Below are 24,561 nucleotides of genomic sequence, written 5' to 3' on the forward strand. Positions count from 1 at the left end.
GTGATCCACCGCACGCTCAGCTGATCCTGCCGCTCAAGACCAGCCTCGGCAGCGACTGAGACCCAGGCAGAGCCAGCAAAGGCAAGGAGCTCTCACAGCCGTCGGCTCAATGGCCAGTCGCTTGCTCTCTCAAATCCTTGTCGTGCCATCAAGTCGCTTCCCCCCCCTTCTCCTTATTTTTTTTTAAAAGGCAGTTCTCTCCGGCCCTCGCCACTCTGCCCCCCTCCCTGCTTGCCGCTAGCCACTCCCCTCGCAGGCGGCGGCGGCGGCCTTCGCAGAGCGTTCCGTGCGTATGCGCACGGAATGCTCTGGCACTTTCAGGGGGATTTAAACACCCCCCGAAAAATTTTTTTACCATTTAGGATTTTTGTGCACACGTGGGGACTGCCCCACGTGTGCACAAACCTCTCCCTGCCCCCCAAGTGGCCCCGGAGCGCGGATTTAGATATCCGCACAGACGGGGCCACTTGGCTATTAGATATATAGATGTTCAGCAGAGCTATCACATTGTTTCATTTATTAATCCATTTTCTCCTATCCTAACTTTCTCTTCAGGCCATCTGGACCTTATAAAAAGAAAACATTGCCAACTTGAAAACACTGTCAACTTGAAATTAAATCTGTTTAAAGGAAAAGGCAGGAAGTACTTCTGCGTTATTTTGGTCACTTGAGGGTGCTCCTTGAGTATTGGTTTAAATTGCATACATGCCACCTTATTTTCTCCCTAATCCCTTTTAAACTGAGAAGAGATTTGGGTTTATTTTGGACTAGCAGTATGAACTTGTAAATTGCCCTTGTTTCAAGTAGAATTGGTTGTTTTGCTGAACGTAAAAGCTAGTTTATGTGGCTGCAGCAGATGATCCGTAGTGTCTTTGCCCTTCAGATAAGTTATGTTATAAGTGTGTTTAAAAATTGTGCTTTGAATACTGTGGTGGTTAGATATTTGACAATAGGGAAAGAAATAAAGAGGAGGACAAAAAACTTAGCCCCAAAAAATGAATTAAGAATCTGGAAAGTTAAACAAAAACAAATTAGAGGCCCCAATGTTAAAATCAGTAAATACACAACATAAATATTACAAATTATAAAAAATACATGTATTTATTACAAATTAGTTTAAAACAATTCTAGGCCCAAATATAGCCTCAGTTAAAATTACAAATCATACAGTGTGCACAATAGAGAACTTATGCAACCCTAAAACACATGTGCTTCAGCCTACCGGCCTTTTTCAGTAGTCAAGCATAAATGTTACACATAGGCTCAGCTATTGCAATACTAATATTAATCCATATAAGACCATGTGAAAATTGTGTTTTGATAAATATCAGTGACACAAGACAAAGATGTGGTATTGTCTTGTGCCCAGGTCAGGTGCATATAACCAAAACGGTATTTCAGTTGTGTACCTTCCTATTTTGGTCCAGAAATTTCATTTCCAAAAGCAAATATGGATCCAGTGTAACAATTAGTATGTCTTTAGTATGTCTTTAAAGGGAAATTTTTCATTGCATTGGTAGTTGGATATTGAGGGTTTACATAATTACAGCCCTGAGGAAAGACTTTCCTCTCCCTGCCTGCCTGAGCTGCTCCAGGCAGGCCAGTTGAGGCTTCCCTGACCCCTGACCACTCTCAGTACTTTGCCTGGATCTGCTCTGGATGGGCCAGCTGAGTCTTCTCACCCCCCTGCTGCTCTTAGCGGCTCACCCAGAACTGCTCCAGGTGGCCCACCAAGGCTTCCCCCCCCCCTTGCTGCTCTTGGTGGCTTGCCCAGAGCTGTTCCAGGCAGGCCACCAAGACCTTCCCTGCTGCTTTTGGCAACTCACCTGGTGGGGCCTCAGGCAAGCTGGGCCCAGCACTGGCTTCTGGGCTTGGCCACTGCCGCCACCATGGGTGGGACTACGAGAGGTAAGTGAGTTGTCTGCGCATGCACAGACAGTGCTATTTTTGTTTGGGGGAGAATTTAAACCCCCAGTGTTTTTCTTAACATCAGGTTTTTCTACAGACCTAGGGGGTCCCCCAGGTTTGCAGAAACATCTGTTTAGTGCTTATATGGCCCCAATTTGTGGATATAAGTATCTGCATAGGGGTACACTTAGGAATGAGATATATAGATTCCAGGTTTTGATAATCTTGGGACCGCGGTCTCCCTCATTCACTTCTTCTCTGGATGAATGGTGCAGGAAACTTCCTCTGAATTTATCTGTGGATAAAATCCTGAGTGGGAAATGGTATCTCAGTAGTGATGATCAAGAAGAAATTGTGCTATCTTCTCCATGGACCAAACACATTGCATATTTGCTCTTGATACAGAAGAAGGCATGTGAAAGTCCTCACACAGATTTATACAGTCCTACTATATTCTTTTAAAAGGTACAAAGAGGAGACACAGCACCCCAAAAAGTACCAGTTTGCTTTTCCGAGACCATAAACTTTTTCACACACTCTCCCTCCCCAGAATGTTCTTCATCCCAGACACTTTTTCTCGCATGAGAACAGGGATGATGGGGAACAGCAGCACGAACTACATTGATGCCTGATTGCGTGACTGACAGTCACAGATCTTTCGTATGTTGCCACTATAAGGCAAATAACAGCTCTGCGTGACCTGCTGAGGTCAGAAAATGGCTCAGGGAGGAAGGGTTATATCCTTTTCCTTCCATTCTGTTCCTCTTCCTGAATGGGAGGGTAACTGCCATGTACTCTCTTTAAAAAAATAGGCTAAGCAGTGGTGCATTCCAGGCAGGCTCATCTTAAATTGGCAGTGTTGGTGCTGGAGACAAAGGGAAGATTTTAGCAAGATTGTAGAACTTTTGCAGTTTAGTTTCATAATATAATCTTCCCATGCCCCCCCCCATCATATAGGTGTTTCTGAAATGGTTCTAATTAGGCTTTTATGTAGTCAGGGCCCCAGCTGGGTGTGGAGAGAGTATTAATATGTAGTATTTACTACCGGATTGACAGCCTGCAATATAAACATTAGTCCAAACATGATCTTATACCCAAACCCCGCCCGTGCAAGGAGCCAGCAGTCTTCCTGCCACGCGCCATAAATCGTTTACGGTTTGGTCGTGCTGCATTTGAGAAAACAGCTGCACCCTGGGATTAGCAGTTTGTAGAGGGCCTCTGCTGAGCTAAATTAGGGCCTACTGCCCTGGTTGTGAATGCTGGCAATGAAGAGAGTAGAATAGCAGAAGTGTTTCTTTGCACTGAATGACTATTAGTTTAGGGAATGAGGGTAGGGATTTGCATAGTGTAGGGCAGTGAGTAATGGTGTTTTAGGCTGTTGAAGTAGCTATGTGCTGACATGCTTTTCTTGCCCATGGACTGAGCAGGAATGCCTGATCGATAGCTGCTCTCTGTTGTGGAGAAATTAGCCACTATCTGTAGCCAACGTGTCATCAAGTTGTTTGTACAGCAAAGCAAATGTGACGTTCAGTATTGCTTGTTAAGGAGTAAGATGGGTTGACAAGGTGGGTATACTGGGGATTACTCTATGCTTCTACAGAATGAATGGATTTTTACTGTTTCCATGTACTGTAAATGAGATTGTATCCCAAAGGTGTGATTATTAGACGCTGGGTCAAAGTGAGAACTGTTCCCTCTTGTGCAATATAATACCTTATCTCTTATGCTGAGTGACTGACTCACAATAGAGGAAGTTTGTCCAGGTGAACATATAATTTTGTGCACCATTCAGCTCAGTGAACATTTTTCCTGACAACTAAATGCGAGAGCAGGTTTGCCTTATATACTGTACCTCATACTGAGCTGATCTTGATGTAAGCGCTTTACATCAGGGGCAGGGCTCAAATGATTGATCCCTTGGCAAGTAGCAACTTTTTGGTATATCTCAGATGATATTCTTCCCTGTATATATATTCTTATTTAATCTCTCTCAAAATGTTTTTCAGGAGAATTCTCGGCTCATTCTTAGTTGAAAACTGAGCACAAATATGCCCCAGATTGCACTGCAGTCTTCAGGGCAAAAGCCTGCCGTTTGGCACTCAAGCAGTCTGCTTTAACTGAGGGCTAGCCATTGCACATGACCTACAACAGTAGCCATCACTATGAGGATGTCAAGCCATCTGAAATTCTTTCTGTTTGAGAGGTAAAGCAGTAAGGGTGTGTCGCTTTAGTTTCATCACTGAAGAAGGATGCGGAGTCTTGAGTGGAGAGTGTGGCGGGCAGGTCTACATAGTGTATGAGAGGCAGAAAAAAGGCATTAAGGTAGGTGTGGCACCTGTCAGATATTGTCAGATATTCTGTGGAGCCAAGTGTCCATTTGTCGGTATTAGCTTATCTTTTAAATTTCATTATGGTGTTAGGAGGAGTGCGGGCTGTTTGCCCCTTGACCCTGCAACAATTAGGGCAAACCTAGACACACGTAGAAGAGCTGCTCCTGCTTGTCGCCTGCTGTAACTGTTGGCACCTTCTAACAGGAATGCAAGTGGTCCTCAGTGCAAAAGGTCACTGCCTATGATTGCCCATTTTGTTTATTTTATTAATTTATGATTCTTTGATTGCATCGCTGCAGGAATTGGTGATATCCCTTCCATGTTGTTGCTTTATTTCTAATTTTTTAAAGACAATTTTTTAATTGTAGACTAACTGCGGTGCTCCAAGATAAAAATCAAAGAAATAAACAAATCTGTGAATTGTTCACATTCATAGAAACTTACTGATCGTATTAGAAATTGTTGTAGCATTTTAAAAAAAAATTATTTTCATTGTTTCGTAGTAACCAGAAGCTGTTATTTTTGTGAATGTGTTGATTATTAAATTATCTTTCTGTTGTTCAAATAGTTAATACTCTGAAAATACTTGACTATTATATATTGCTTAACCATTATTTGATTGGTCAATTGACCAATAGTGCAGTCATATGCAAAGTAACCCTTGCATAAGATTGCACTGCAAATCTCTTTAACCAGTCAAATGCTTACACTTTTGTAGAATTTGTATGGTCATGTGCTAGTGGTGTTGAAGGAGGTAGGTGGCAGACAAGAAGGTGAATGTAGTATTGAACTAAGAAGTCATCCTTACCCTGATACAATCACCTGAACCACAGTATTAACTTTATGATGTATTATTAATCCAGCCATTCACAGATGGATTCCTCAGGCTGCCCTTTTTTAGGGTTTTGGTCTATAAACTGCTAAGCATGGGGGAAGCCTTATTTAAAGTTTTGTGATTTGTCTCCCTGCACTATTGGTATGTCTCTTCTGTTAGCTCAGCTGCGGTAATGAGCATGCTGCTTGCTACAGTTGCTTCCTTTGAACAACAGACAGGACATTGACAAAGGACCAAGCAAGAGCAATAGATCATACTAGGAAAAAGGCCCATTGTGGAAATAAATACAACGGCCTCTAGAAAGAGGCTCTGGGCGGGTGCCCCGGCCTTGGACACTCAGTGTCAATTTGCTGTGGTGACCTCAGCAGGGTATAATGACACTGAATCCACCATTTTCTCCAGAGGAACTGATCTCTGCTACCTAAAGAACAGTTGTGATTTTGAGTGATCTCCAGCCCTCACCTGGAGATTGGCAACGATGGTTCCATAGAAGGGAATAGTTGGTTTGTAGGGTGGAGTCTATGGCTTTGTACCTGTCCGAGGTCCCACGCCTCCTGAAACCTCACCCTCTCCAGGCTCCATCCCTCACATCTCCAGGAATTTCCCACCTGGAGTTGGCAACCCTATCTCCTTCCCAGCCAATCATCAACCTACCTTTATTTCCCCCTCACTCTTCAGCTTTCCACCCCCCACGCACCTGCAGCCTCTCCCGTGCTCTGAAGCCCTGACTGCTACGTCACATTGGCTGTCATACGGGGGCCACCTCAGCAGCATATAAGGATACAGAGCCGACCATTTTCTCCAGGGGAACTGATGTCTGCCATCTGGAAAACAGTTGTAATTCTGAGTGATCTCCAGCCCTCACCTGAAGGTTGAACACATTTTACCTCAGAACAGCAAAACTGTTTAGAATGTTAGAGGCAAAAGCCAATCAAGTCGCATATGCAAACGACCTCTGTGTTCCGAGGCAAAGGCCAATGAGGCTGCATATGCAAATAACCTCTGTGTTCTGACTGGTTATGGGGGGGAGAGGATTAGCAAAATGTTTAGAATGTTGGAGGTAGGACTCAGGCAAAGCAGCCAGTGGATAGGGAGACCCTCTGAATGACAGATCAGAGAGCGAACTGATTTTAGAGCGTGTGGAGTGTTCTAGAGAAGTGCCACTACCAATGTTCCCTCTAAGCTGTGGAGTCCTGTGAGCAAGAATTCTTTTTTGTCAGCCACTGGCATTAAAGTTGTGAGCAAGCGATTTGGCTACTGCATCAATTCGTTTGCTCTGGAGCCATCCTTCCTGAGCTAGGACAAAAATGTGTGAGCTGGAGGCTAAAAAACTGAGCTAGCTCACACTAACTCAGCTTAGAGGGAACACTGGCCACTACCATTCGGCTTTTATTTATAAGGGAGATAGACTGCAACTGTTGAAATGTCATTTCTTCAGAGATTATTTTTGAAGGCATGTTATCATCCAGTGCCTAATAACAAAAACATTATGAATAAATGACCACATAAAACTGAGGGCAGTTACCTTGTGGTACAGCGGCCATTTGGCTTGGTTGTATTCTCTGAAGGCAAATAAATATTATGTTTTATCCCATTGCATCCTGCCATGCTTTTTTTGCTTTTGTGGCAAATCCCAGTTGGTCATTGTGTCTGAAACAAGTAACAATGGTTATGTTCAGATGTCAAACATAAACTGGAGTGAGCCTGTGATGGACATAAAGCAGGTATATTTTCAGGCTTGTGTGTTCCTTCCCCCCTATCCTTATCTGGTATGCTGAGACTAATGCCACGTTGTCATGATATCTGAATGCAGGCATCTTAACAAATTTAAGGTTTATTCGTTGCCCACTAACCAGGATTAAACCATGGTTAAGAATCCTGGTTACTGAGAGAGCAATAAACCTCTGTTTGGTTAGGCACTCACTTGTGGATATAATAACAAATTTGACTTATACTAACTTTAATCTTTGGTCTTGGTGGAGTATGTGCAAGGGGAGAAGGGCGTGAGCATCCAATTCCTGGAATTAACCAGGGTTGTTCCCCTCGCAAGCAGACTCGGCTTTGTCAGTGATGCCCGAGTGCAGCCAGTGCCTTGCCCGAGTGCAGCCGGTGCACATTGTGGCTGAGCTGGGGTCTGAAATCTGTGTCTGAACCAGTCCCAGGTCCAACCCTATTCACTGTGCCACTCGGCACAATGTTAGATTAAAAACTGTGTGAGCACCGTGTATACCTTTTCACACTGTGGCTCATGGATGAAAGCTATATTGCTCACACTGAAGAATTGGCTGAGTGCCATACTTTCTGCCAGGAAGGGAATTTCGCTTAGAATCTGATTGGTTAATAAGTTTGGGAGTGTAGAAATGCAACAGAGTTGGCACAGTTTCCCTATGCCACTACAGCTTGCTTCTGTAGCCCCAGTCCAGACCAAAACCACTGGATAACCAGGCACATGCAATTAAGCCAAGGTGGATGGGAGCCTTGCTTTAGGGTGGGGGGGGGGGGGGGGGAATACCAGTAGCTGAAGGGGCTCAACTGATCTGCACACTCAAGATGCAAACAAGTACCGCTGAGCCAAAGATTCATGTGTTTTGATTTTCGTTTTTAAAAGCCATTTTTGGCTTTTAAATGTTTACGAGTAATTTAAACTTTTTTGTTTAAAAAGAAGAGTATACGTATACATTTGTGTACAATATCAATCTTTTGCCTTAAAAACATATTGCAATAATGTTTTAAAATCATTGCAGAATTGATTAAGAACATAAGAGAAGCCAATGTTGGATCAAGCCAATGGCCCATCCAGTCCAACACTCTGTGTCACACAGTGGCCAAAAATACCAGGTGGCATCAGGAGGTCCAGCAGTGGGGCCAGGACATTAGAAGCCCTCCCACTGTTGACCCCCCCCAAGCACCAAGAAGACAGAGCATCACTTGCCCCAGAGCCCCTATCTATACCTTGTGGCTAATAGCCACTGATGGACCTCTGCTCCATATGCTTATCTAATTTCCTCTTGAAGCCATCCATGCTTTTAGCCGCCGCCACCTCCTGTGGCAGTGAATTCCATGTGTTAATCACTCTTTGGGTGAAGAAGTACTTCCTTTTATCCGTTCTAACCTGACAGCTCAGCAATTTCATTGAGTGCCCACGAGTTCTTGTATTGTGAGAAAGGGAGAAAAGTGCCTCTTTTCAGGGGCAGCAGGGGCTGTTATGATGTCATGAACTCCACCCAATAGTCAAATTGGTGATTTTATAGTAACTGTATATTCATTCCTCCCCCCTCGAAACGAGGAATTGAGTTTTCCCCAGTTCAGCATAAATTGTGCTGAATACATGGAGAACTGGAATGATAACAGCCTGAAGTGGGGGCACTAGAAAACATTTCTGTGGACTTTGGTCAATGATGGCACTGTTAAACTGCTCTTACAGAAGAAGAAGAAGGAGGAGGAGGAGGAGGAGGAGGAGGAGGAGGAGATTGGATTTATACCCCACCCTTCACTACCCTTCACTACCCAAGGGAGTATCAGAGTGGCTTACAAACTCCTTTCCCTTCCCCTCCCCACAACAGACACCCTGTGAGGTAGGTGGGCTGAGAGAGTTCTGACAGAAACTGCTCTTTTTCAAGAAAAGCTCTGCCAGAACTATGGCTTGCCCAAGGTCACCCAGCAGGTGGAAGTGGAAGAGTGGGGAATCAAACCAGGTTCTCCCAGATTAGAGTCCAGGCACCTAACCACTACACCAAACTGGCTCTTCATTAGTGCTGTTAATGAAGTTATGTCTCCCTTAAATATTTTTTGTATGGCTGGGCTTGCTTGCTCACTTCATTCACATTGAACTACTTGTTCTGTGGGCATGTTTCAGTGATCGTAGAATCATAGAGTTGGAGGGGACCTCCAGGGTCATCTAGTCCAATGCCTTGCACAATGCAGGAAATTCACGAATACCTCCCTCCCACACACCCACTGACTGCTGTTCTATGCCTAGAAGATGACAAAAAACCTCCAGGATCTCCAGCCAAACTGGCCTGGAGAAAATTTGCTTCTTGACCCCAACGTGGCTCTGGCGAAATGGGGACCCACCCTCAGCCCTGGGAGACCGAGGTGCCGTCCTGTGGCTCGCAAGCCCCTGTTTTGTCCTTCCCACCCTGCCTGGTGGGACTATTTCTCTTCGTTCCTGCCGCCACCACTCACTGAATTAAGTCACCGCCTTCCTTGAGGGACATTGAGACCCCTCTGGCTAAATTTCCCACCTCGGGAAGTGGTCATCTCAATCTTTGGGCGCCCCCTGGAGAGTTGGCAACTCACCAGTTTTAGACCCGTTTGAGTCCCCTGGCCTCCCTTTGCCCCTGGTAACGTGTAGAGCGGGGGAGTCTAGGTGGTGAAGGCACACCAGGCTTTTTAAACTCAACAAAGGAAGATTTATTTAACTATATACATATTGGGCATAGAAAATAAACTCAGGCACTTCAACACAACCTGTGCACACAAAACAAACAGGATCGAAACGCAAGTCTTCTGTCCCTACCACTACCACACACACTCTCTACCTCGGTAGTGGATTGCAGCCTCAGGCCAGGTTTTGCGTTTTCCTCTCCGGTTGTGGAGAGAAACTCCAGCCCTTCTCCACAGGACTGGCCACCAGCACTGCCACCCTCCTGGCTCTCCACCACGCTCTATAGTGGCCTGGATTGCCCACAGAGTCTCTGGTGACAGGAGTCCCACCTGTGCTCTTCCTTGAGCCTGCTGTCCACGCTGAAGACCAGGCTGAGACTGACTTTTTTCCTCAGGAGCCAAAAAGCCACTTTCTCCTTGGCCCCACCCCTTGGTTGTGTCCCTCTTTTCCCGCTCTTTCCCCTCAGGGATGCTGGGAAGTGTAGGCAGGGAGGTATGGCAGCTCCATTGTTCCTTATGGAGTACCCCCTCACACACGTAAGGAACTACCATGCTGATATCCATTTTAAGGCCTGGCAGCCATTTCGTCACAGTGGCAATTAGCATTTCCCTGGGCATGATGTATGTGCTCTTAATTGTCGTGGTACTCTGGTGAGGATTTAGATAGGCTAATTTGTGGGGATCTGGTCCTCCCTTGCAATGGAAATCTTGGACTAAGTATTCTTAGTTCAAAGACTGTTCATGCCAGCAACGGAGGCCTTGTAATGAAAGCTTATCTTCCTAGGTCACTTAACCAGAAAATATCATACAGCAGGTAGTGATGCTCAGCAAGAATTACGTTTTCAGTGGAGACAAATCTTCCTTTATTTAGACTCTAGGCAAAGATTCTTCACATGAATGTAGCATCTTTGGCTGTTTGCTGTGTTTTGTTTTCAAAAAACAATTGAAGGGTAGGATTCTTAATGAAATGCTTTTATCTTTGCAAACATAAAATTGCTTTACCCCCCCCTCACTGTTTCTAAACAATCATGAGGGCTGGTAGCTTTAAAAGTTTCATGTTCCCAGGTTATGCATGCCCCCAGGTTAACCCAGTGACTCAATCAAGCTCTTTATTCTGGCATATAAAGCATGGCCTGAGAATACTTGTATTTCTCTCTCACCTGCTGCTGCGTGTTGTGCTGTGGCTGCCTTTCATCAGAAAGATCCAGTTGTCAAAAAAGAGTTACATCCTAAACTAGTTCTGCAGAACATAGTAGGTTTTCTGTTTCAAGAAACAGTATTTTATACAACAGCATATGTGTTTGTATATAAAGTGGTGTTTACTGTATTTTTTTAAAAAGGCAATTCATTGTGGCCGCTTGGTCCTTATAGGAAATATTTTGAAGCTGATGGGAGCACTTTGGGAGGGGGGGGGCGGTTAGCAAGGCAGAGCTAATGGGTGTATCAATAGATCTCAGATTTCCTTGACTTGCTCTCTTTGCCCAGCTGTATAGTAAGTTAGCAGTACGTGTCTCTTCTTATTCTTATGAAAGTAGACTTTGTTCTCTGGAGACTGCTAATCATGCCCATGGGGGTGTAATCAGTTATAAGGTATTTAATACATGCAGGCAGGAACAGGCTGCCTGGCCAGGCTGGCAGATTGCAACACTACAATTATAAAGGGCCCCTTTCCCCTGCTCTGCCCGCCCACCAGTGGCAGGATGAGGGCTATGCCCTGAGATGCTGCAAAGCATACAAAGAATAAACGTGGGCGGGAGCGAGTTTAGCTGCAGCGATACCTCCTTTGCCTGCCTGCTGCTTTTCTGATTATCTGAATGCTTGGAGAATCGCAGCCTTCACAGACAGTGCTGCTGAGCCTCCTGGAATCTGCAAGCAGTTGGGGAAGGGTGTGGGTTGCCGGTGGCCGCCTCCTTCACTGTTGATTTGCAGCTGTGGTAGAAAAGGGTTCTACAGCATTACAGGTGCTCTGTACCAGTCCATTTTCCATGTGGAGCCAAACAGCATGGGGATTGCTGAAGATTGCTAGATAACAGTCTCATTTTTTAAAAAAATGGAATAAGCAAAAGAGGGAGCCATTTCTTTGCATTTCAATAAGTTTGAAACATAAGGTCTACTGTAAGTGGCAGTGAGCTTGGTTTCTAATGTGAGCCTTTTGGTGGGGGGGCCACTCTAGAACTATTTCAGGCCGATCCTGTATTTAATTTCGGTGCTTTTGAAGAGAGAATTGGATTCTCTTATTTTTAAAGGGGCAAGCCTTGAAGCAGAGCACATGTGAGACAATTAAGAGGGAGACAATGCTCTGTCAGGAAGACTGGCAAACAGCTCTTCTGGAGGTAAAGGTTCTCTGGTTTCAATAATGTCCTTTAATTGTATATTATTAGCACAATCCATTCATATTAATCTTACATATTATGGACAGCTGCTTGTACTTGACAAAAACTGGTAACTGTTTGCCTTACGTGGAACCCTAAGGTACTACTTTTTCTATATGAGAGCATTCATGCCAGTGCATAAAATGAGTGCAGCTGGCTTTGTAATGCTGTTGCAGTCTTCCTGTTTGTGGGCTTCCTCAAGGTAGCTGGTTGGCCCCTTTGTGAGGCAGGTTGCTGGACTAGATGGCCCCTGTGATCTAATCCAGCAGGGCTATTCTTATGTTCTTTTGTAATCATATTTTTTTTGTTTTCACAACATCTCTGGTAAAAGGCAATATTATTATTCCTCTTTATAAATGGACAACTGAGGTTAAGCCATAACATACCCAAAGTTGCTAGAATTTGAAACTTTCAACTCTGTTCCACAATTTGTTTTATAAATTGGAGCTGTTTCATAAATTGGTTGCTAGAGAATTTGTGTGTACATGATAATATGCATAACCCCACCCATTGTAAGCTGGCTTTAGAGAGAAGATTTGAAACTTTCAACTCTGTTCCACAATCTGTTTTATAAATTGGAGCTGTTTCAGAAATTGGTTGCTTTTGGTGAGGAAAAAGTAGAATTATAGAGCATCTCTCTGGCTAGAGAATTTGTGTGCACATGATAAAATGCATAACCCCACCCAGTGTGAGCTGTCTTTAGAGAGAAGGGGGTGCCTTTCATAAAGTTCCCTAGGCATCTGAGCCCTCTGCCTTGGTTTCTAAAGCCAATACAGACAGCTGTGTGTTTAGTGGAAGAAAAATCACATCAGTCGCTGCTGGCTGATGATGGTTGTATGAAGGTGTTGAGGAGAGAAACAAATGTGCGTAGAAGCAATGACAACCAGGATAAAGGAAGGAACAATATCGTTACAGTACTTGGGAACTGAAGATTTAAGAGCCAGCTTGTTGCTTTGGCCTCGTCTGACAATCTGTATATCCGTTTTTAGCTTAAGCATAGCAGTCCCTTTCCATTTGCTTCTATTAAACTGAGCTGTTTACAGATTTTGCCAACTGGCTAAATTGAGCAAAAGCCAGCAAGGGGGGAAAAAAACCCCTCTCTTCACATTTCTTAAAACTGTTTTTGTCTCAAAGTATGCAGTTGCTATCCAGTCAGCTCTTGTATTTTTCTCTTTCTCTGAAGACTCTGTTGTCCCTTGCTCTTTCCTGCTGCTTAGTTGTCACCTTTGGCTTCAGTGCACATGGCGGAGACTCCAGGACTCTCCTGCGCGCTTGGGTTCATGACTGAGGCAGTGGTGGAGGTCTGCTGCTGGCATGTTCCAAGGCAGTGTGGAGGACGCGTGGGCTTGGCTGCTTGTTTTTGTTCTCTGCCTTGCGTGGAATGCAGTGTGTTTGCCTTTCTTGGCCTGTGGTTTCTGCCTGCATTCCTGTGTTTAGAGTCAGCGTGGCGGCAGGCGGCGTGCTGTTCGTGCCTTGCGGCTACCTGCTTTCAGTTCCACATCAAAGGTGTGTTTGGTGCATAGCTTGTGCCATTCCTGGCCACACCTGGTGGCCTGCAGGCACGCAAGTAGGCGGGGTCTGGGATGTGTTTGCAGACGATATTAAGGTTCAGGCTTCTCCTTTCTTGTGGAAGCAAAGGAGCTGAGTTCATGTTAAGCAGCTACTAAAGGGGTTGAATACGTATTAACTGAGGGACTCAGCAGGGAGAACAGAGAGATTGCTCTAGGGGCATATCTTGCCATCTAAGTATTTGCAGCACAATACCTATTGCCTGTTCCTTCTGAATGGACTAACTTGCTGGTTGGGTCATGTGTTTAATTTCACTTCAGTCAGGTCAACTGAGGTGGATTCACTCTTGTGCCGTTTGCATGCTGTGGGCTGGGTGCCAAATGAATGGATAACTCCTAGATCTACCATACTCTGTACCCTGTGCAAATTGAATATGAAATGCTGCATACGAGATTAAGGCACGTTCAGACAGCTGCCCTACTTTTGTGCACAAGGAAAGCTCTCTGTGTGCCTCTGGTTCCCACAGTCCAAATGTGAATAGTAGTTTAGCCTGTAGTGGTCCCTGCTAGTCCACACAGGGGATGGGACTGACATGATCTGTGCAATTCACAGGACTCCTTAGTTTGTGTAGGGTGTGGGGAGGGACGCTCCTTTTCCTGTGTGGCTTTCTTTATTTCTAACAGAGTGCTTTTCTTGCTTTTTTTGTACTTGGAAATAGTGTGTATGGGAATATGTTTATAACTGATGGTTTTGTTGGTGGTGAAATATATTTGTCCACCTCTCTTTTGAGGGTTCCTTCTTTGATCTCTGTACTGTGGAGGAACGAGTGGCAACCTGTTCGTGGGATGCTTTTCTTATTCCCAGCTGAGTGTTAAGGTAAAGTGTGCCGTCAAGTTGTGACAGGGTTCCCTCCAAGCTGAGTTAGTGTGAGCTAGCTCACAGTTTTTTAGCCTCCGGCTCACACATTTTTGTCTTAGCTCAAGAACGATGGCTCTATGCAGTAACCAAATTGCTCGCCACGACTTTAATGCCAGTAGCTCACAAGTCAGGATTTTTGCTCACAAGACTCCACAGCTTAGAGGGAACATTGGTTGTGAATGACTCATGGGTGACCCCATAAAGTTCTGTCTCATGGGGTTTCCAAGGCAAGAGCTCAGCAGAGGTGGTTCGCAGTTGCTTTCCTCTGCATAGCAATCCCAGTCTTCCTTGGTGGTCTCCCACCCAGGCGCAAGACCCTGTTTAGCTTCTGAACTTCAATGAGATCAGGCTAGTCTAAACTATTAGGGCCGCTACAACTGAGTGCTACGATGTACAGAAATTACTACCAATGTTTTAAGAGATTTGTTTATCCAAGTAAATCAGAATGTTCTCTCCCCCCCCCATTCTTTTTGCTGATGAGTCCAATATCTGTGATTAGTTCTTGCCTCCCAGAACATACGCTCTCTCTGGATCTCTTTACGCATAAGATCAGAAGAGCCTATCTGTTTTCCCCAGCAGCAGAACCACTGAATAGCATAACTTAAAAAGCAGTGTTGGTCCATTAGAATAAAATTCAGAGGGTCTGCAGAGTAAAATCCTTTATTAGGACCAGACAACAGTCGCATCTTTTCCCCTCAGGTTTATAGGTGGGACACAGTTACTTGGTGCAGGAGCATAACTCATCGTGGTGTAAGAAGTACCTATGGCACTATGACCTGTGGTCTGATTGTTCTGGGATTGTGTGTGGAATTGGAAGGATGCTGGTAAAGACTTATAGGGCTGATCAGCCAGGTTTGTCTACTGCAGTGCATCCTCTGACTCCTCCTGACCCACCCATTCGATAAGTAGAATCTGGCGCCTTTGTGTTTTCTTTTCCTTTCTTCATCTTGTTTTTGATGGTAGACAACATGGAGGAGGCCCACATGTCAGTTACCTATTTTAAGCGGGTTTATTGTTAGTGAAGGAATGGGAACTTGATTTTTTAAAAATATATATATATTTGTGCGGATCCCTGTAACAATGTTCTCCCATTTCTGGCTAGAGCTAAAGCTCCCTCTTCTGGGAGATATTTAGTATGACAGCTTTACTCCTCTCCATATCAAGTATGCATGTGTATGTTTTCTTTTTTAAAACCCCCCCTGAGAAGTCGCCTTGTAGATCACTACTGGGAGCGGAAGAGCATTGTTTAAGTGTTAAAAGAGTATGATGGAGGAAATTAATGTTAGAACCTGTTTATTAGATAAATGCTTATGTGCTTTCCCACTAGAGAAAGAGGAAAATATGCAAGAACTTTTCAAAAAGTGTACTTCAGTATGATTACTGATGCCCTTGGAACACCTGACATCAGAAAATCAGGATCCCCTTCCCAAGCAACTGTTAATGTTCATGCTGTTCACAGTACTATTCCTGACTTCTGTATGAGCAGGGCTTTACAAGTACCCTACTTACTAATGAGGGAATCTGAACATCCAGCCACAAAAAATGACATCCCTTTCACTATGGGAGGCTTAGCTTAGCAGAACTGACATTATTCAGACACTCACTGTGGAGCTCTTTCGGGGGGCACCTCTAGGGAGTGCTAGTTCCCAAATATCAAAGACATGGTCTCTTGCTGTACTTACCTTTTTTAAAAAAGCTTCACAGCTGAGGTTTGAACCTTGGTATCTTGTGTCAAAATCCATCACTCTAGGCATTAGTCTTTATTGCCTCTCTACAAAGCATTAACTTTGCAGAAGCATAAACTTGATTCAGCTTTTTGCCATATTTACAAGTGTAGGAGTAGCCATGTTATCTTCATGGACCTGGCAGCTCCTCCTGTGATGGTAGGGCGTCTCTGCTGTGGCATTTTTTTTTTCATGAAATGAGTACTATACCTGTGAAGAAATAGGACACCCAGTCTCTGAACAGATGACAATAATTATAAGGGATAAGCTTCCCCCCCCTTTCAGACAGACTTCTGGCTGAGAATATGACCAATGTGTCTGCATCTTTAAGAACCTGAAAACCCAATTTTAAACTTCCTTTTGTAACCAGTTTTTCCCCCCACTCGTGTATTGCAGCATGATGCGTCTGTTTATGTTCTAGAGGCAACCAAGTGGCATCGGGAGCAGTGACAGTGTGTGTTGCACCCTAGTTTGGTAGCGTTTACAGAAGTCTATAGGCTGGAAGGTGCTATAAAAATATAATATAGTAGTTCCTCAGTGTAAGGAAGCAATACAAAAGAGTAAGGAATAGAAACACACATGAGTTGAAAGCTGTTTTGAGTAGGACAGAAATTTCTACAACTCTGGAAGTGTTTGGGTTTTGTTTGTTTTAAAAGTGTCTGTCTGGGGAACATCTTCTTGGTGTAATGTTTTCTCTGATGCTTCTAAATATCAACCTGGGCAGCCAAATCTTTCCTTCGGAGAGTTCCATTCATGGTTGATTTCACTACAGAAAATGAGATTAAGGGTTAATGGCCAATCTTATTCTCATTGCTGAAATACAGTCACTGGGACAGAAGGTGATTGCTGTATAGTGCTTAATGAGTAGTTTAGAACCCACCGGAACCTTGTTTTTCACTTCTTGGCGAATCAGTCTAAACCTAGTAAAGATGGTAGCATCACGAAGTTAGCAATTTCTCACAGTTCCACAGGGCAGCCAGGTTGGTCTGCAGTAGAACAGCTAGATTCGAGTCTAGTGGCACCTTGGAGATGAACAAGATTTGTAGGTAACTGACGAAGGAAGCTTTATACTGTGAAACTCTTTTTGGTCTTTGAGGTGCTTCTGGACTCCAGGTGCTCTCTTCAGTGTTTAGCTTGCTAATAGGAAAGAAAGTAACAAGTTGTTACAATTGAACCAGTCTGAACACCTTGGTGCTGAATAATTGCAGGAAGAGTTTATATCCTATTAACCAGATGGCTCCCATTGGAACTAGCTGGCTCATGCTGTTGTGGCCATTGCTGTGAGTGGCTCTGAGCTGAATCTAATTTGTAGTTTAAGTCTGTTTTGTGCTTGAGAATTGAGAGAGCTGATTTTGTTTTTATAACCATAAAATGAGTAAACTGTGACTGTAGTTGATGAACCAGAGCATCAAAAGAACCGCTGCTTCAGATGTTTTGTAATAGTATGACTTCTTGTTTGTGAAATGCATCTTGTGATGGGTCCAAAGCCAAATGGAGGCAACATTCTGCAAGGGATCCTTCAGATTCTCGTGAACATAGCTTGTATATGAGCAATGGACAAGAATGGTGTGTTGTTGGGGTTTGTTTTGTTTTTTTGGGGGGGTGAGTGAGTGAAAGGCCTGGCCCAGTGCAGCCATGTGACCCTGACTGTAAACATTATAGGTTTGCTTGTCATGGGCACTGCTGTTCTCAAGTATGCTTCTAGAGATGATTGAGAAAATGTATATGGCGCCTCTCCAGCAACGTGCTTGAGAAAAAGGCTTTTCTGGTTGTGTTTTGGTAAGATTACTTTTTGTCGCCAAATGGAGCACCACATTGCAGCTTTTTGTCTCCTGACTGGTCAGTTCTTGTCTGGGCTCTGCCCTCTCTCTGGCAGAGTCTGGGACACCCCACTCTGACCCCACTCTGAAGATCTGTGCTCTGTTTGCCTGCAAATTAAATTGGACTGCTGCCCAAACTAACAGAGGGAAGAATAATGAACATTTTGCATAATTGATGGAACTGTTCTACCCCATCGCAAATACTTCCTTGAGAAGTGTACCAGATGGTTTAATACTACTGCCTTTAGTCTGGGCTCATAAGATGTAGACTTGCCCTGAATTATCTTTAGGGGGATCGTTTCAAAAACCATTTCCAATATAATATGGAATTGGGGCTTCATATGTATGTTTGCCACAAAAAAACCCTAGTTAGAATAGACTGTATTCATGGCTGACTTGAGTTCTTGCTTGAGAGCGCATGCTGATCAGTAACTCACATAAAGTTTCCTTTCTCAAGTTTCAGGAGTCATTGGCCAGATGCTGTTGGATGCGGTCATGAGATCGCTGACTCTGAGGCGGGGAGGAAAAACATGTTTGGACAGGACATCACTTTGGGTCTGTAAGTTGTATTTTATGAGAGGCCTACTTGGGGAAGTTTTGAATGTTTTCACAGGTATTGCATCGGTGCCCTGGATTTAGCAGGGTGTCTGGGGAGGGAGGGAATAGCCTAGGGAAAGCATATGTTCTAGTGGGAAGTAGCAGGAGAGAGTGATATATGGTCCTAAGGATAATGTTTCTTGTGTCAAGAAGATAAGGTGGCTGGGCAAAGACAGCAAAATGCATGGTTTACGGGTGTGCTGGAGAGGATTTTTTTTAGTAGATGTCTCCTTCCCTATGTGATTCACCAGTGCAGTATTGTTAACACTGGTCCAGACTCTTAATATAAGGAAGTTTAGAGCATCTCTTCTGACCGAGTATGCGGAAATCTTCCTGAACTATGTATTCTCTGCACTAAAAGAAATCCATTCTGTGCCATGCTCACCCGTATTGTGCATGCAGGACAAACCTGAACTTTGTGAACTGTGTCACTTTACATAGATTTGCATATATTTCCTTTGCATAGTTCTGGGGGGAAAGGGGGCAAGAGTCATGGAAGGCGCTGGACACTGTATCATCTGCGTATCTTCTTGACACAAGAGCTAGGATCACTTCTCTTTGGGATGCTGAATTCTGTGGCCAGTGACAAATTCTTCTGTCCTGAGCTCGCACGGAGTTGCAGAAAATACAGAGCCCCGCTTGTGAGCCTGTTGATTCCTGTAGGAGCCGTGCTGAGTCAGTCTGTATTCTGGAACTCGACCTCCTCTCTCTGAGAAGTTATTGCTCTGCAGCCCAGGAATACCTATGCTATTGTGAGGTTGTTTGTTCTGTACTAGTTGAGGCCCGAAGACAACACTGTAGTAAGGAAAGGGGCCAACAAGCCTGTTGGGGCAGGGCCAGTCCCAGGGCATCTCAGAGACTTGTTTCAGCAGCTCTCTAGCCCGGCACAGGCCCTACTGACTTCCTGTTCCATTAACTTTGTTTATGACTCCTACTCTGAGTGTGTACAGATGCTCCACACCCTAAGTACCAGCCCCATCTCCAAGGGTGAGTGTCACTGACGGGGCCAGGGAAAGCTTCGGTAACCCACCTCACTGGGATTGCTTGAACATTTGAAGGGCAATAGTGTACCCTAGAATCCTGGCCTTCAGTCTGCTGCTGTATCTCAGTTCTCAGTGCTCTAATTTGTGGAGTTAAACTATAATTTAGCTTAGGCCTGGAATCCCTGCTTGTTTGGGGGCAGGGGTGGGGATTAACTCTGGTTAATCTGTGCCCTTTCATTGATATGTTATGGGTAACCCTTTTGCTTTAAGCCAGAAGTCCTTCAGTGCTCTCCATGCCAAAAAAAAAAAAAGGAAGTAAGGGGGAGGAAGCAAGAACGAGGTGCAAATGTGAGCCTGGCAGTAAGATGGGTTCATACAGACTGTCGGCTTAATGTCAGCTTAATGTGGACATCTTAATGTATCTTTAGTGCATTTGTCACTTGGCAGTCCAGGTTGGTCTCAGTTTGAGAGATGACACAGACAGACAGAGAGCATTGTAGGCTCTTCTTCTTTCTTTTTTTTAAGTGTGAAGGGGCCGAAATAGTGGCCTACTGATTCTTGCTTCATGAGAATGTTTCATTTTATCTAGCAGGTCCTTATTGATCAGTATTATGAACACTGTTTTTTGATGGAATACTGAGCAGAGCAGTAGCTAATAGCTGTGAAATTATCATTAAGTTAAGCATCAGTTTTCCTGCATAGAGTAAATGAGAAGGTGTGCAGGTCTATGAAGATGTTCTGCTAAACGTTTTGAGTTCTAGGATATTTTTTTCCAGTCTGAGCTATAGTCGTGCAGTTCATAGAGCTGTTTTCCTCTTGATAAATGAAGCTTCATGGCAGTCACAGGCTTTCCATCTTGGCGAGATGCCTTCTGAATCTCACAGTATGTGACAAGGGGGGAGAGGATTCTGGCTTGCCAAATCTCCATTTTCTCTCTTCAATAAAGAATGGTGCCGGGCTGTTATAAACCAGGATTGTAATGGTCAAGGAGCCAAATTCTAACACCATTGTCCTGCTGTAGTGTGGTAAAAATATTTGCTTAGCTAACACAGAATAATGCTAACTCATCTGGTTATGGCGAGCCTCTTGGAATGATTGATTCTACCTTGCCTTGGTGTGCAAACCTTGAAGCTTCACTTTCCATTCTGGCCACATTCTGCATGTCACATATATAGACTCAATTCTGCTGTAGAAGTCTAGCTTCTTGAAGGTCTGTGCTTTTCTTTTAAAACAAAGCAAATTTTAGAACCCTTCCTGGGTTCTAAAAAAAAGTGACTTTTGCAATGAAGGTTGAAAACTGGAAGGTCCTTAGGGAAAGCTATGTTTGGCACACAGAATATTCCCAATCATGGATAAAGTGCTCCTGGACCTGGCAGGTGTGGCATTGATCTGCGTTGTAATCCCTCTTCTGTTTTCCTTTCCTTCTAGGTCTTTGCATTGAGTGCCACTTTCATGAGGCTGCACATCTAAACTCGTGCTGGTAAGTAGTTCAGATCATCCCTATAGCTTAGCTAGAAGGATAGCCTGTAAGGCCCTTGCAGCATGGATCTTGTGTAACTGAGAGGACCTTCCCTGCAGGATTCTCCTCCCCCATTGAGATCAGCCAGGGAGACCTGACTCATAATTATCCATAGGTGAGGGAACTGCCAAGGGTGGAGTAGGGCCTTTTCAGTGGTGTCCCCAAAATTAAGGAATAGCAGAAATCAAATAGAATAGAAATAGAATAGAATATTTTAGAAAATAAGTAAACGGGTTTACACAGAAATAGGGTTTCTACAATGTTTTATGAAATATGCTGTTTTCTTTCTTGCTTATTTTAGTACTTGGGTGCCGTTATGTATTAAATGCTGTTGTGATTTGATTTCATTTGTGTTCTAATAAAGTAGGATAAAACATCTTTTGATTAATACTAATCCTTTGATTAATATTAATCCTTAAGCCTTTGAGCCACTTGGACGAATGCCTTCTTGTAGATTAAGGACCACGGGGTGGAAATGGGGCTGCCAGGCCAAGCTTACATCAGGCCTGTTTCTGGTTGGGTTTGGACATTCTTTGTTTCTCATCCTGTGTCTGCCGACATGATTGTAGTCCTGACTGACAGCACGTTGAGCACTGCCTTGGGCTGCTCTTATTTACCTGCTCAATAAAAGGTGGAAGCTTCAGTTGGGTCTGCAAAAATGTCACACCACAAGTCCTGCCTTGCTCTCGGTCCCCCTGTGACATATGTAGTCCTGCAATTAGATACGGGCAGGGCTATTTTTGGGCAGGAACGCACAGGAACGGAGTTCCGGCTGGCTCCCAAGTTGGCCACACCCAGCAGGAACATTAGCATAATAGGCCACGCCCAACAGCAGGAACTCATTAGGATTGGCTACTTTAGGTGTGTGTGGCCTAACATGCAAAGGAGTTCCTGCTACAAAAAAAAGCCCTGGGTTCTGACCACAAACAAGGTCAACAGAATAAGAAGCAAAAGGTGGGCATGGCTGGATGACCACACTTCTGGTAACATGGGGGTGCGCCCCAGTATGCTAATGAGCTGTGTTGTCAGGGGTGTGGCCTAATATGCTAATGAGTTTCTGCTCTTGGGTGTGGCCTGTTATGCTAATGAGTTCCTGCTGGGCTTTTTCTACAAAAAGAGCCCTGGATCATACGGGTAGGTGATGTTATGGCTCATGGTTTTTAACAGCATGCAGACCTGGGTTCCCAAACCCTACACAGCAATGTACCTCAGCAGCTTTCAGCAATGTGCATTTCTTACGCCTTCAGAATGCCTCCACCTTTGCTCTCAGTTGTCTTAGAGACAAAAGTGGCCGTCAAAGTGCCACCTTCTGCTGTCTCATCCCTCCCACCTTTGGGAGTGACTTGGCTTTATCTAGTACAAGTGTGCAACTCCTTCAGCCTGTCTGTATGCTTAATGTCTGCGACTCCCTCCCATGTAGTCCCTCTTGGCAGTGACAGTCCAAGATCAATAATTCCTGCCTTGCCCGTCAGTACTGCCTGTAAGGCTTTCAGTTTCCATATTGGAAATGGCCTTTCCTAAAGAGCCTAATCGATATGCCGCTCTGAGGCCTGTTCTTGTTTGCTATATATAATCTGGACACACACTGTATGTGTGCGTGCCTGTGCACAACAGAGGCAGGCGATGAGCCGGTGTTCTTCTCTCGCTGGCTGGGAGGACACAGCTGTGCTTTTCTTCTTCTGTTTCCCTTTTCACCGCAGCTGCCGTTCCAAGGCTCTGGCCTGCCTTGCTTTGCTTTCTGGATACGCGGCTGCTGTGAGACACAAGCTATCCGATTGATTGCCCTGTGGGAAAGGGCTCTAGGCCACATCGGGTGTCTCTGACTCTCTTCCTCTTCTCTGCCATTTCTGCTGTTGGCAGGTGACCTGTTGTGAAAACTAAGCAGGAGGGACGATGACAAGCACCATCCCTTCCAAGAAGCCTTACCGCAAGGCTCCTCCACAGCACCGTGAGATTCGGCATGAGCCGCCCGTCCTGCGCGATGACCAAGATGGTGTGATTTTGGCAGAGCAGAGTCAGGTAACTGAAACCAGGGCCGCTAAAGGCCTGGTCCCTGTCCATGAGCAGAAGGGGTTTAGTTACACCAAGGCAGGCCATCTCAAACAGCAGGTGGATGGGTATGAGGTATGCGACGTTAATTTTTCTTCTTCCTGGTCCCTGGAGTCGAGCAGTGACAAAGAAATAGCAGCGTGCAGAGCACAGCTGAACCTCAAGAGCCGGACACTGCCCCCTGTGCCGCTTCACAGGGGGAGAACGGGGAAGCGGAGTGTGAAGCACTGCCGGCGGCTGGGCCGCAGGCAGCTCGGTAAGTTCATGAGCCGGAGCGTAGAGACAGTTGTGGTCTCTGGAGATGAAGGCCAGAAGCCAAACTGCTCCTTCAAAAGCAGGAGCTTGGAGCGCTCCCTGATGTTCAAAGAGCCCGCTGAAGTCTTAGCACCTAGAAAGTCCCGCGTCCCACCTATCCACCTACCTCTCAAAGGCATCCTGAAGCAGACAGACAGGCTGAAAGTGCAGCCTGAGAACTTGCGTAAGTCCTGCTCAGTGGAGACTCTGGCCCATAGCTGCCGCTCACGCAAGTATAGTGACCCTCAGGTGGGCCTCAACCAGCAGCAGGGTAAGCCCGCTCCAGAGCAAAACAGCACCAGCAGGGCTGAATCCATCAGACGAAGGGAGAGGATCACAGAAGAGAAGCTCCAGTTCTCCAAGTTCCTGGATGAGATCACCCACAGGGTGCTGAGCCCTGTCCACTTGCGTTCGTTGGGACAGCGTGGAGGAGGAGGAGGAGGAGGAGGAAGCAGCCAGGCCTCACCCACTTCTCCCAGGTGCTCCATACCGGAAGGGCAGAAGGAAAGTTGGCCTGAGTGTGCTAAGTGGACAGCCGAGAAAAGTCCTCACCTGAGCAGGAGAAAGGCAGAGTGGAGGAATGAGGGAACTGGAATGACATCCTGCCGGAAGAAGCCAGCAGAGGAAACGGAGAGGGCTGCGAGGCTAAGGAGGAAGCCCGTCCTGGTGAGATATGACAGCAGGGAGGAGAGGCAGGTGGTGGATCTAAGTCAGTATCAGCCGCCACGTCTGGCTGATCTGTGCCTGGCAAGGGTGTCTTCTGAGCATCAGCAGCATCTGCCTTTGTCAAAGACACCCAGTCAGGAGGGAGGGTGTAACAAAGGGCCCAACTTTAGTAAGCAGCCTTTGCAGCAAGCAGGTCGGGAGTCTCTGGGTTGCAGGCCTGACCAGAAGTCTGTGCTGGAGTCCAAGCTGCATGGAGAAAGGCTCCTTCTCACCCCCCCTTACACAGGACCCAGGAGGAGGGGCAGTATTTCACCTAGAATCCCCCCTTCCTTCAGCTTAGCATTGAACAAGGTAGGTACTCAATGAAGGCAGAGCAAGGAGCACATGACTGTAGTTAAGCCCTCCTCTTACAGCTCTGGGCACTGGGGTGGGAAAGTCGTTTAAGAGGAATTGATTTATATCTTGGTCTCCATTTGGATTTACCTGTATGAGGAAGTGATTCATGTAATGGGAAACTAAGCTTCCTGCTTCTCTGGTAAACCATCCATTTGTGCTGAGAAGGTGCTAGTGACTTTGGGCCATCCAGGCTGCCCTGCATTGGCTGTGAGGCTTTTCCTGTGCTTCCCCCCCCACTGTTTGCTCTGCTGGGAT

General features: G+C 45.3%; 1 protein-coding gene across 2 annotated transcripts in view; it reads left to right on the forward strand.

Annotated features, from left to right (window-relative positions):
* TJAP1 (tight junction associated protein 1 (peripheral)) overlaps positions 1 to 24,561 on the forward strand; it is a 60,058-nt gene that overhangs the window by 18,630 nt on the left and 16,867 nt on the right. Inside the window, exons 3-5 of one of the 2 annotated variants that reach the window (XM_015421492.1) lie at positions 18,260 to 18,361; positions 20,811 to 20,862; positions 22,762 to 22,920. In XM_015421492.1, coding sequence (XP_015276978.1) covers positions 22,795 to 22,920 — 126 coding nt within the window. In that variant the 5' untranslated portion in view covers positions 18,260 to 18,361; positions 20,811 to 20,862; positions 22,762 to 22,794. The remainder of the gene's footprint in view (positions 1 to 18,259; positions 18,362 to 20,810; positions 20,863 to 22,761; positions 22,921 to 24,561) is intronic. The other variant, XM_015421493.1, reaches the window with a different exon arrangement.

Source organism: Gekko japonicus, unplaced genomic scaffold (genome assembly GCF_001447785.1).
Source record: "Gekko japonicus isolate JY-2015 unplaced genomic scaffold, Gekko_japonicus_V1.1 scaffold1012, whole genome shotgun sequence".
In the NCBI taxonomy this organism is placed as follows: Eukaryota; Metazoa; Chordata; class Lepidosauria; order Squamata; family Gekkonidae; genus Gekko; species Gekko japonicus.